General features: G+C 59.1%; 1 protein-coding gene across 2 annotated transcripts in view; it reads left to right on the top strand.

Moving 5' to 3' along the window:
- The first annotated feature begins 1,770 nt into the window (after positions 1-1,770).
- The window catches only part of LOC142044245 (protocadherin gamma-C5-like), a 58,325-nt gene continuing 47,841 nt past the window's right edge, over positions 1,771-12,254 (top strand). Inside the window, exon 1 of one of the 2 annotated variants that reach the window (XM_075056472.1) lies at positions 1,771-4,376. In XM_075056472.1, the coding sequence (XP_074912573.1) occupies positions 1,905-4,376 (2,472 nt within the window). In that variant the 5' untranslated portion in view covers positions 1,771-1,904. Of the gene's footprint in view, positions 4,377-8,790; positions 10,175-12,254 lie in introns of those variants that run through there. The other variant, XM_075056478.1, reaches the window with a different exon arrangement.

Raw genomic sequence — 12,254 nt, 5'->3', positions numbered from 1 at the left:
TACACAGTCAAAAAAGTCACAAGGACTGACGGATTTCCAAAAGCGACCCCCCTACTATGTAGTCCAAAGTAAGACTTCAGGGCTTTGCTTGTGGGTTCAGACCTCAGTCACTTCCAGGTGCTCTGGGAGATGAAAAATCAAGGCAGAGTTGTGGCCAAGACTCTGTACTTTCCAGTAGTCAAATACTTACCTTGGTGGAGGAAGTCAGAGTGTTTGGTTTTGTTTATTAATCATCAGAAATGGCTGAGAGATTTGAGCTGCTGCTTTGCAGGAAGGAACTCGTGGAGAACACTTGCACACCCCCCTACCCATCGCTTACTCCAAGTGGATAACGAGCACTAATGAAGACCAATGAGCATTATTGCATAGCTGCAGTCACCTCTGATCCCCCTCTGGCAAGCTGTCTACTCAGGAAGGTGGTACAGACTGGTGTAGAGTACTGCTGGCCAATCCCACCTACCTGTGGCTTGTTCTTAGGTCTCTGAGGACTACAAGGCTACATGTCCCTCTGCGTTATTTCCTAGCCTGCACAGGCCTGGATGTGTCACAGTAGCAAATCACCTGCTGCAACTTGCTTAGTGAGAGGTACTTGTTTTGGCTTCTTTGGTTTAATTAAGTGCTGCTGAGTTTTGTTGTTCTCATTAAAGGAACACGTGGCACCTAGTAAAGTCATGCCATGTGGTACAGGCAAGAGAGACCTAGCAAACCCTTCTAAATCACTGCAACTTGCCTAGCTTACACCTTGAGGCCTTAGCGACTTGTGGCAGAGCAACTGCAAATCACAGCACTGAAGTACCTGCCCCAATGAGGTCAGGTGGTGGTTTGGGTTTTGTATATTAATCACCAGAAATCGTCGACAAGCTTTCAGTTGATCAGGCAGTCCTTGCATGGGCTGGTCAGATGGTGGGACTTTTGCCTAGAAGCTCCCAAAATCACAGAGAGAGAAAAATGCAGAATCGAGCCTTATGGCAGGCCTTGGACATTGGCATTTCTAGCAAGAGTACTGAAGGTTTTTCTGGATGGAAGAGGAGTCAGCGTCAGGATGTGCACAGGGCAAAGAGCCGACACGGTTCTGCGCATTGCACTTCTCTGCCAGGCATGTACAGTGACATCGGTCTGAGTTCAGGTCCACTACCTTTAGGCTTCACATCTCTACATCAGTGTTAACTGTTGTTCTAAATCAGAATCAATCCTGAGCATTTCAGAGTAAAATGAAATTCACCCTTTTTGCGTGGGCTTCCGAGGCACACGTGGGCAGGGAGATGAAACATCAGGAAAGGCTGAAAACATGCACGGCAAAACTTCTTTATTGCTCTGTCGCAGACATTTCCCTCTTCGTTTTCACACCAACTCACGCCAGAAGACGTAAAGGTACATGACAGAGTGTATCACTACTTTAAAAGTCTACTGCGGCCTCAAAATCCTTCTTGAGTAGGAGACGACGGTTGTATTATAATGGCTAGCGTTCCTGCCAAGCATGACGTCCGTGCCTCTGAGTGTCCTTTTGTATTAAAAGAGAGACCGCCAAGCTTGACGCGTACAGATGGAAAGCCCGGGCCGCCGTGAGCGAGCGCGGCCATCAGCCGGCTGCGGTGGCGTCGCGGCGCCTCCGGGTGCCGCTGTTGGCCGAGGCGGAGCGGCGCCGGAGCCGCAGCCGGAGCCGGAGCCGCAGGCGGAGCCGCCGCAGCGTCCTGCCCCCGCAGGCTGCTCGCTCGCACGGCGCCGGCCAGAGCGGCAGCGGCACGGGCAGCAGAGGCGAGAGGCGGCGCGGCGCGGGGAGCAGCGGCGTCCGAGCCGGCGCCGAGATCGCTGGCCTCCGGCGGGCCCTGCGCTCGCTGCGGAGAGTGGCTGGAAGGGACGCAGGGCAGCGGCAGGAGGGAGGAGCGCGGCGAGCGCTGCCCAGAATGGCGGGCAGGCAGAGGCAGAGGCAGAGGCAGAGCGGCCGGCGAGCAGCCGGGCGAGTGCTGCTGCCCGCTTTGCTGCTGGGCTTGTGCTGCCGGGCGGCGCCGGAGCGGGTCCGCTACGCCATCCCCGAGGAGCTGGGCAGAGGCTCGCTGGTGGGGCCGCTGGCGCGGGACCTGGGGCTGAGCCCGGCCGACCTGCCGGCACGCCAGCTGCGGGTGGCGTCCGCCGCTAAAAGGCAGCTGAAATACTTTACCGTGAGCGGGGAGAGCGGGAACCTCTACGTGAGCGAGAGGCTGGACCGGGAGGAGATGTGCGGCGAGGCGGCGTCCTGCTCCGTCAGCTTCGAGGCGCTGGTGCAGAACCCGCTCAACGTTTTCCACGTCGAGGTGGCCATCCTGGACATCAACGACAATGCCCCGCGCTTCCTGCGAGACAGTTTCCAGCTGGAGATCAACGAGTTGACTTCTCCCGGCGCCCGGTTTTACTTGGGCACGGCCGAGGACGCAGACGTGGGCAGCAACTCGCTGCAGGGCTACGAGCTGGAGGCCAACGGGTACTTCGCGGTGGAGGTGAAGGAGAGCCAGGACGGCAGCAAGTTCGCGGAGCTGGTGCTGCGGCGCGCCCTGGACCGGGAGAGCGAGCAGAGCCTGCGGCTGGTGCTGACGGCGCTGGACGGCGGCGAGCCGCCCCGCAGCGGCACCGCCCAGCTCTGCATCAACGTCACCGACGCCAACGACAACCCACCCGTGTTCGCGCAGGACCGCTACCGCGCCAGCCTGCGGGAGGACGCGCCGCCGGGCTCGATGGTGCTGAACGTCTCGGCCTCCGACGCCGACGCCGGTACCAACGCCCGCATCACCTACGGCTTCAGGGAAACGCCGGCCAAGGTGCTTCAGAAGTTCGTGGTGGACGCGGAGAGCGGGATGATCACGCTGCAGGAGGCGCTGGACTTCGAGGACACGCGAGGCTACACAGTGCTGGTGGAAGCGAGGGACGGGGGCGGTCTGGTGGCGCACTGCAAGGTGGAGGTGGAGGTGCTGGACGTGAACGACAACGCGCCCGAAATCACGATGTTGTCGGTGTCGAGCCCGGTGCCCGAGGACGCGCCGGCCGGCACGGTGGTGGCTCTCCTGAACGTGAACGACCCGGACTCCGGGGAGAACGGCCAGGTGTCGTGCGAGCTGTCGGGCGAGGCGCCGCTGTCGATCGTGGCGTCGTCGGGCGGCTCGTACAAGGTGGTGACGGCGAGCGCGCTGGACCGGGAGCAGGCGGCCGAGCACCGGGTGGCGGTGGTGGCCAGGGACCGGGGCAGCCCGGCGCTCTCCAGCCGCGCGGCGCTGGTGCTGGAGGTGTCGGACGTGAACGACAACGCGCCGGTGTTCGAGGAGGCCGCCTACAGCGCCTACGTGGCGGAGAACAACGCGGCGGGCGCGCCGGTGCTGCGCGTGCGCGCGCGGGACGCGGACGCGGGCGCCAACGGGCGCGTCAGCTACTGGCTGGCGGGCGGCAGCGCGGGCGCGGCGGGCGCGGCGCCGTACGTGTCGGTGGAGGCGCGGAGCGGCGCGGTGTACGCGCAGCGCTCCTTCGACTACGAGCAGTGCCGCGAGTTCGCGGTGGCGGTGCGGGCGCAGGACGGCGGGGCGCCGGCGCGGAGCTCGACGGCGACGGTGCGCGTCTTCGTGCTGGACCGCAACGACAACGCGCCGCGGGTGCTGTGGCCGGCGGCGGGCGCGGGGGCGGGCGCGGGGGCGGCCCCGGGCGCGGCCCCGTTCGAGGTGGTGCCGCGGTCGGCCGAGGCCGGGTACCTGGTGGCCAAGGTGGTGGCGGTGGACGCGGACGCGGGGCGCAACGCGTGGCTGTCGTACGAGCTGGTGCAGGCGCCGGAGCCGGCGCTGTTCCGCGTGGGGCTGCACAGCGGCGAGGTGCGGACGGCGCGGGCCGTGTCGGAGAGGGACGCGGCGAAGCAGCGGCTGGTGGCCGTGGTGAAGGACCACGGGCAGCCGGCGCTGTCGGCCACGGCCACGCTGCACGTGGTGCTGGCCGAGAGCTTGCAGGAGGCGCTGCCGGAGCTGAGCGAGCGGGCGGCGGGCGCCGACTCGCCGGCGGAGCTGCAGTTCTACCTGGTGCTGGCGCTGGCGCTCCTCTCCGCCCTCTTCCTGCTGAGCGTGGCGCTGGCCGTGCTGGCGCGGGTGCGCCGGGCCGGGCCGCCCGCCGTCCTGCGCTGCCTGGGCGCGCAGCGCTTCTCCGTGGCCGGCGCCGCCTTCCCGGCCGACTTCTGCGAGGGCACCTTGCCCTACTCCTACAACCTGTGCGTGGCGCCGGGCCGCGCCGTCGCCGAGGGCGCTTGGCTGCCGCCGCCGCTGCCCAGCCTGGCCGCGGAGGAGCTTCTCGGCGCGGAGCCCTGCGGGAAGCGGAGCCCGACCAGCAGCGCCGGCGCGGGAGAGCCGCCCGCGGACGCCGAGGCCCCGCAGGTCTGTAAGCCCGCGCAGTCCTTGTCTCTGAGCCTTTCCTAACCTCGCGCCGAGGGGAGCGGGCTCTTGCTCGTCCTTCGGCCGCTTGGGCGCCTGATGACGCGCTCTCTTTCCGTCAACCGGTGAAGTAATCCTCTGCCGTGTCTTTTCTGGCAGCAGGCAGCGGGAACCGGCACTTCCTGCCTCACCGCCTGTCACACGCGTAGGCTCAGTGGAGAAGTCCTTGCCATTCAGCTTGTGCTGGGTGAAATGGTACAAGTGTGGTTTAGCTCTCAGGTGGAATGAGCTCTGCTGATGCTGAACGTCGGTGGTTTGCATTTGTTCACTTGACACTCAGAGCAGGCAGGTACCGGCGGCAGTTCTTAGTTCATAGCTCGTTCAGTTTCACCTGAGGTTTTTCTTGTGGAACGTGTGTTCTGTAAAATGGTATGAGTTCCTGATGTTGAACGCAGATCCCTACCGTGTACAATGAGATGCCCTAAGTCTATATGATGGAGTCGGGAAAGTGGGATTGGTGCTTGATGTTTCAGATTTTGACCTTCCTGATGGCTTTTTCCCGAAGCGATGGACTTGGGAACTGGTTGACAGCTGGATAAAAACACCCCGTTGTTTAATGTTGTTTCTAGAATGGAGCAGCAAGTCCTAAGTGTAAGCACGGTCTGTACCGTGTAAGGCTGTAAAAAACAAAACAAACAAACAAACAAACAAAACCCGTAAAAACAAAGTGGGGCGAAATGGAGGCTGATTGAGAGAGGCCTCCGGTGTGCAGCCGAAAAGCAACGAAGTCGAGAGCGAAGGGCCGTCCCTGAGGAGGACTCCTTGTGAGAGGGGATCTTCGTTGCTGCCTTGTGCTATGGCTGGCGGTTTGGGAAACTAATGTGGCTGGTGTCGTTCCGGTATGAGACACTTTTGATCTGCAAAAGGGTGAGTGAAAAGTCTTGCAAGCACGACTGCTGCTAATTGCTGTGCAACTGGTGGTGCAGAATGTGCTTTTGGACTAACGGGCCAAGACTGGTAATGCACGGAATATTAAGAGAACTTTATCTCTACCTTGTATCACCATAACAAAAACGTTTTTCCCTGCGGTAGAAATAACAAAAGCACGACAGGCGTGTCATTCCTTTCTGGTCGTCATCGCCCCTTCCTAGCCGATTCCTTCACGTTATCGAATTAATTGTTTAGGTGTAAATGCCTATGAAGCATGCAGACCCTTAATTTATGTGGCCTCATGAGAAATCACCCATTCAAGTCCGCTAACTTTCCTGTTTCGGTATTAGCTGCCTCTGTAGGTCTTCCAGCAGTTTAATGATGTACCCATTAGCTTAGTGTCGTCAAATTAATTTCATGGATGCACATGAACGGGTGCCTGTCTCAAGACAGCACACTTTTGTCTCAAACCCCCCCACGTTTATCTAATTAAGTGAATCATATTCATTATAATTTCCCTTAACGATTGGTTCTTTCTTCTTCCTCTGTCTCGTAAATTAGTGCGCAGACTCGGTCTTCTTCCTTCATTATTATGAAGGTATTAGCTGCCTCTGTAGGTCTTCCAACAGTTTGATGATGTAGCCATTAGCTCAGTGTCGTCACTGAAGCACTCCATTGCTCTCATCCCGTTCTAAAATACTGTCGGGACTTGACTTTCCCGACTAGCGGGAAAATAGGCGCAGAAGAAAAACTGGGAGCAACGCAAAGGTGTCGTATGCCTGCAATCGCCCTCCATTTTGCTAGGGTGGGCCACAGAATGGGCGGTATGAAGGGGAGTATTTCAAGGAAAGTTCCTGAAGCATGGGTTCATGAGCCTGATACACTTCCTTCTGCGGAGGGGTGTGTGGGATGTGTGTCCGAATATCACGTTTTGTATTTCAGAGCCTGTTTTCTCTTGCTCTCCTTGTAGCACTCATTCAAGCACGTGGAATACAGAAAGTCGTGTTAGAGGTTAAGTTACGGGCTCAGGTGGCTTAGATTCCCAGTTGATTGACCCCACCTTCTTGGGCCTTTCAATGTCTAAACTCAGCCAATGGTCGTGGTGTAGTTAATTTCCAGCTTGTTCCTTACTGTTGTCCCACAAACGGGGTTCGTTTACTCGGCGTGCAAGCCAATACCACACAGAGTCGAGGTATTTTTAAATTAATTTCATGGATGCACATGAACGGGTGCCTGTCTCAAGACAGCACACCTTTGTCTCAAAACTCCCCACGTTTATCTAATTAAGTGATACATATTCACTATTATTTCCCTTAATGTTTGGTTCTTTCTTCTTCGCCTGTCATGTAAATTAGTGCACAGACTCGGTCTTCTTTCATGGTCTTCTTTTGAGTAGGTGGTGTCATTTGAGTAGGTGGTCAACGAGTCGGTGGTTGCAATCTCCCCCTGTAGGAAGTACCTCTTACCTACTTCTTACTCTGTCTTGGCAGTTACATGTGGTTCTTCAAGGTTTATTTAGCAGACCACAACCCTTTACCTTTTCTGACAGAAACATAAAACCCCATTGTCTGATAGTTAGTTACTAAACCTTACGTCGTGTGTACTAATAGGTTCCTTATTTTAAATATTAACTAATGCATATGGTTGAGATGCCTGTCTCATGATGAAACTCTTGAGACATCCAAACAATATACAAACAAAAATCACTGTAATAACCAAAATGATTAGGTTCTGTAGTAAACTCTGTAGCCATCCAGTCAGCGAGAATCCGCACTCATGCGGGGTTTTATTCAAGCACCTTGTCTCCATTGCCTCTCTTATATTCCTACAAGATTACTTTACTACTGGACTGTGGATTCCAAGGGGCATGTAAATTCCCTTTATAACCCAAAACTAGAAATTCCCTCTACGATTTCTACAGTGAAATGGAGTCATATATCAGAAGACAGACCTTCTGGAGTATCAAACCTAGGGAGAATTTCTTTTAATAAGGCCTTAATGACTTCTCTAGGCTTCTTGGAACGACATGGAAAGGCCTCTGGCCAACCAAAAAAGGTATCTACTATCATCAATAAATATCTGTATGAAGTACACCTTGGTAATGACATAACATCTATTTGTCCGTATTCCCCAGGAGTTGTTCCTTGTTTCACAACTTCTGCTCTAACCCTCTTGGTAATTTTGGGGATGATTAGCACAACAAATAGCACGTCTCTTAACTATTATGTTTGTCAGATTTTACAGTTTTGGTCCTACAATCTCGCTTTTTGGCAGTCAATACCAATGCATTTGCTCTTAATATGTTTCTCGATGCAATCTTTTAAGTAGAATTTCCATCATCATTTCAGAAAGTAGCAGTTGCTTTAAAGGTGTCACCCACCATCCCTGATCATTCTTAGAACAATCTAATTGTTCTGGCAATTGATCTTCTCTCTCAGTATATTGCGGAGGTGATGATTCTAAACGAGGTGCTGGAATTAAGGCTCCTTCAAATGTTTAATGTTTTAGAGCTGCTTCTTTTGCTACTTGATCCGCTTTTCGACTTCCCTTTATCATTTCACTGTTCCCACTGTGATGGGCTTTACAATGTGTTATTAGAACTTCCTCGGGTTGAAGAACTGCCTGTAGAAGTTTCGCTATTTCTTCTCCATATTGAATTGGGGCTCCTTGCGAGCTTAAAAGTCCTCTTTCTTTCCAAATGGCTCCATGTGCCTGCTTCAGCCACGCTTCAGCCTTTAAATGCCTAATCTCAGTCAATGGTCGTGGGGTAGTTAATTCCGAGCCTGTTCCTTAGGAACGGAGGTCTTTGAACCAAAGTTCCTGCCGCTTGGGTTGCTTACTCTGGTTCACGGCGGGGGGCGCGGTGTGTGTCTGAATATCCCGGGTTGTGTTTCAGAGCCTGTTTCCTCTTGCTCTCCCTGTACCAATCATTCAGGCATGACCGCTACACAAATTTGTGTTGGAGATTGTGCCTTCGGACTAATGGGATGAGGCTCGTAATCACGTGCATGTGAGACGAAGAGGCGTTATTTTACTTGGCATGTCTCGGCGTTAGCAAGGGATTTTTCCCGTGCGGTCGGAACAGCACGGCGGGGGCGGGAGGCCTCTGCCTTCCTCCTGGTCGTGATCGCCTCGCGGGTGGAAGGAGAGATGGGCTGGCGAAAAGGCAGCGCAGGAGATGACCGCTGGACGGGCCCCGCTGTCCCCGTGGCGACGGTGCCGTCCCCGGCCGCTGCCCGCGGGCAAGGCAGGGCGGGCAGCGCTCGGCAGCGCTGGGTGCCTGCAGTGCCGGGAGGAGGCTGCGGGCGCCGCTGTTGACCGAGGAGGAGCGAGAGGAAGGCCGGAGCGCTGCCGGCAGCCCCGCCCGCTGCGGCCCGGCTGGCTCGCTCGCTCGCTGGCTGGCTCGGCGGCCGGGCGGTTCTGCGAGCGTCCCCGCGGTGCGGAGCGGTGCTGCAGCGAGGCGGAGGGGCCGGCGGCAGCGGCCGGGAGCGGCGAGCCGGGGCCGGAGCCTGAGAGAAGCGGAGCCCGAGCGGGAAGCGGAGCCTGACCGGGAAGCGCCTGGGAAGAGCGTGCGGCGGCGGTGCGGGGCCGGCGGGGCCGCGGCGGCGATGTGCGCGGCGGGGAGGCGCTGGGTCCGGCGGGAGCGAGCCCTGCTGTGGTGCGTCCTGGTGGCGGCGTGGGAGGCGGCGTGGGGGCAGCTGCGCTACTCGGTTCCCGAGGAGATGCCGAAGGGCTCGTTCGTGGGCGACGTGGCCAAGGACCTGGGGCTGGAGCTGCCGGCGCTCCGCGAACGCGGCGTCCGCGTTGTCTCCGAGGGGAGGACGCAGTATTTCGCTCTGCACGGGAAGACGGGACATTTGGTGACGGCGGAGAGGATAGACAGAGAGCAGCTCTGCGAGAGTGTGCAGCGATGCGTGCTGCGCTGTGAGGTGATAGTGGAGGGGGAAATGCAGGTTTACGGCATCGAGGTGGAAATCACGGACATTAACGACAACGCGCCCAGTTTCCGAGAGGCAGAAACGGAGCTGAGAATGAGCGAGACGACAGCCCCGGGGTCGCGGTTTCCCCTCGCCGAGGCCCACGACCCGGACTCGGGAGCGAATTCGCTGCAGAGCTACGAGCTGAGCGGCGACGAGCACTTCTCGCTGGCCGTGCAGGCGGGTCCCGGCGGGGAGCAGCGTCCCGAGCTGGTGCTGGCGAAGGCGCTGGACCGGGAGGAGGCGGCGTTTCACGAGCTGGTGCTGAGGGCGAGCGACGGCGGAGAGCCGGCGCGGACGGGCACGGCGCGGATCCGCGTGGCGGTGCTGGACGCGAATGACAACGCGCCCATGTTCAGCCAGGCGGAGTACACGCTGCGTGTGCCGGAGGACGTGCCCGTGGGCTCCACCCTCGTCACCGTCACGGCCACCGACGCCGACGAGGGCATCTACGGGCACGTGAAGTACTCGTTGAAGAAAATTAAAGAGAAAGCTTCCAAGATTTTCCAGCTGGACACCGAGACGGGAGCGATCACGCTGGTGCGGAACCTGGACTTCGAAGAAGGCGACTCGCACGAACTGCAGGTGCAGGCAGAAGACGGCGGGGGCCTTTTCGACACGGCCAAAGTCGCGATCACGGTGACAGACGTCAACGACAACGCGCCCCAGATTTCGGTGCGGTCGGCGCTGAGTGCGATCTCGGAGGACGCGCCGCCGGGCACGGTGGTGGCCCTGCTGCACGTGCAGGACCGGGACTCGGGGGCGAACGGCGAGGTGCGGTGCAGCATCGGCGAGCGCCTGCCGTTCCGGCTGGAGAAGTCCTTTGAGGACTACTACCGCGTGGTGACGGCGAGGGACCTGGACCGGGAGAATGTGGCGGAGTACAACGTGACGGTGCGGGCGGCGGACGGCGGGTCGCCGGCGCTGTGGAGCAGCGCGGTGCTGGCGCTGCGGGTGCTGGACGTGAACGACAACGCGCCGGTGTTCGCGGAGGCGCGCTACAGCGCCCGGCTGCCCGAGAACAACGCGGCGGGCGCGCTGGTGCTGACGGTGCGGGCGGCGGACGCGGACTGGGGGCAGAACGCGCGCGTGCGGTACCGGCTGTCGGAGGGGCGGGTGCGGGGCGCGCCGCTGTCGTCCTACGTGTCGGTGCAGGCGGAGACGGGCGCGCTGTACGCGCTGCGCTCCTTCGACTACGAGGAGGTGCGCGAGGTGGGGCTGTGGGTGCGGGCGGAGGACGGCGGCGCGCCGGCGCTGAGCAGCAACGTGTCGGTGCGGCTCGTGATCGTGGACGAGAACGACAACGCGCCGCAGGTGCTGTACCCGCCGCCGGCGCCGGCGCCGGGCGCGGGCTGGGCGGGCGTGGAGCTGGCGCCGCGCTCGGCGGAGCCCGGGGCGCTGGTGGCCAAGGTGGTGGCGGTGGACGCGGACGCGGGGCAGAACGCGTGGCTGTCGTACGAGCTGGCCAAGGCGACGGAGCCGGGGCTGTTCCGCGTGGGGCTGCACAGCGGCGAGGTGCGGACGGCGCGCTTCCCGCTGGCCCGCGACGCGGCGCGGCAGAGCCTGGTGGTGGTGGTGAAGGACCACGGGCGGCCGGCGCTGTCGGCCACGGCCACGCTGACGGTGGTGCTGGCCGAGAGCGTGGCCGAGCTGCTGTCGGAGCTGGGCAGCGCGGCGGCGGCGGCGCCGGGCGAGCCGGCCGGCAGCCTGACGCGGTGGCTGGTGGTGGCCGTGGCGGCCGTGTCCTGCCTCTTCCTCGCCTTCCTGCTGCTGCTGCTGGCGCTGCGCCTGCGGCGCTGGCGCCGCTCGCAGCTGCTGGCGGCGGGCAGCGGCGCCTTGCGCGGCGTCCCGGCCTCGCACTTCGTGGGCATCGACGGCGTCCGCGCCTTCCTGCACTCCTACTCGCACGAGGTGTCGCTCACCGCCGACTCGCGCAAGAGCCAGCTCCGCTTGTCGGCCGGCAGCTGCTGCGACACGCTCCCGGCCCGGCCGCCGCCCGACGAGCCCGCGCCGCTGCTCGGGGAGGACCCTGCCGGCGCCCGCCGCGCGGACCCCGCCGCTCCCCCGGTGAGTTCCTCCCACCAGCCCTTCTCCGCGGCGCGGCGCGGCGCGGCGCTTCCCTCCGCTGCTTCTCCGCCCTTCCCCCCCCGTCTTCTGCCTCCTGCCTCGGGAGGTGGAGGTAGCGGGAAGGCAAAGCTTCGCTCAGCCACGCGCGGGGCGCTGCCGCCTCGTGCTCCCGGGAGGTGATGGTGGGATGGCGGCTCAGCGTGACCGTTGCTGCGGGAGGCAGGAGAAGCGGGAGGCTGCTGTTGCCTGCTGGAGCTTCCTCTCAGCGGGGTTTGCTGGTTCTATCACGCGGCCTCCAGTTTTTTCATTTTGTTCCCCGACCGGTTTTCCTGTCAGAATAGGTCTTCTGAACGGATGTGTTGCAGTATTAGGAAATCGAAGTTTGCCTTATTAGCAGCGTCAGATGTCTTCCCGACAGCAATTGTGCTTGAGTAGGATGAGATTGTCTTGGAACGGAACTTTAATTACCCCATGTATATCGTGCCGTGATGGGTTAATCATTTGTACTTTTCATGCAGCCCTATTGCTTGTTTCTATCATTACCTGCTCACGCATGTTGCAGCACTTGATCTTATGTTGTTTATTATTTATTGTCATTGAAATCAGTGTGTGAGGAACTGAGTACTACATATTCTTAATAGCGGTACTTGTTAGAAAGGTTCTCTTCTTTTTTTCTTTGTTTCTTACCAGCCAGTGAGCAGTTTTACTTATTGGATGGGAGTTTTACAAATACAAAATTATTTTTATGTTGTATGGTGTGTTAGTTGAGGTGTTTTTCTCAAGTCCGTCTTTGTTTCACTTAATTATCACTCTTACCTTGTAACACAGCTTTTTCATTTAATAGTCATTATTTAGGACCAATGTAAACCATTGTTGGAAATAAACGTAGAGCCACCTGTGCCTGCTT

Source organism: Buteo buteo, chromosome 24 (assembly GCF_964188355.1).
Source record: "Buteo buteo chromosome 24, bButBut1.hap1.1, whole genome shotgun sequence".
Classification (NCBI taxonomy): domain Eukaryota; kingdom Metazoa; phylum Chordata; class Aves; order Accipitriformes; family Accipitridae; genus Buteo; species Buteo buteo.
The sequence above is the reverse complement of the archived record's forward strand: the minus strand, read 5'-3'. Positions and strand labels throughout refer to the sequence as shown.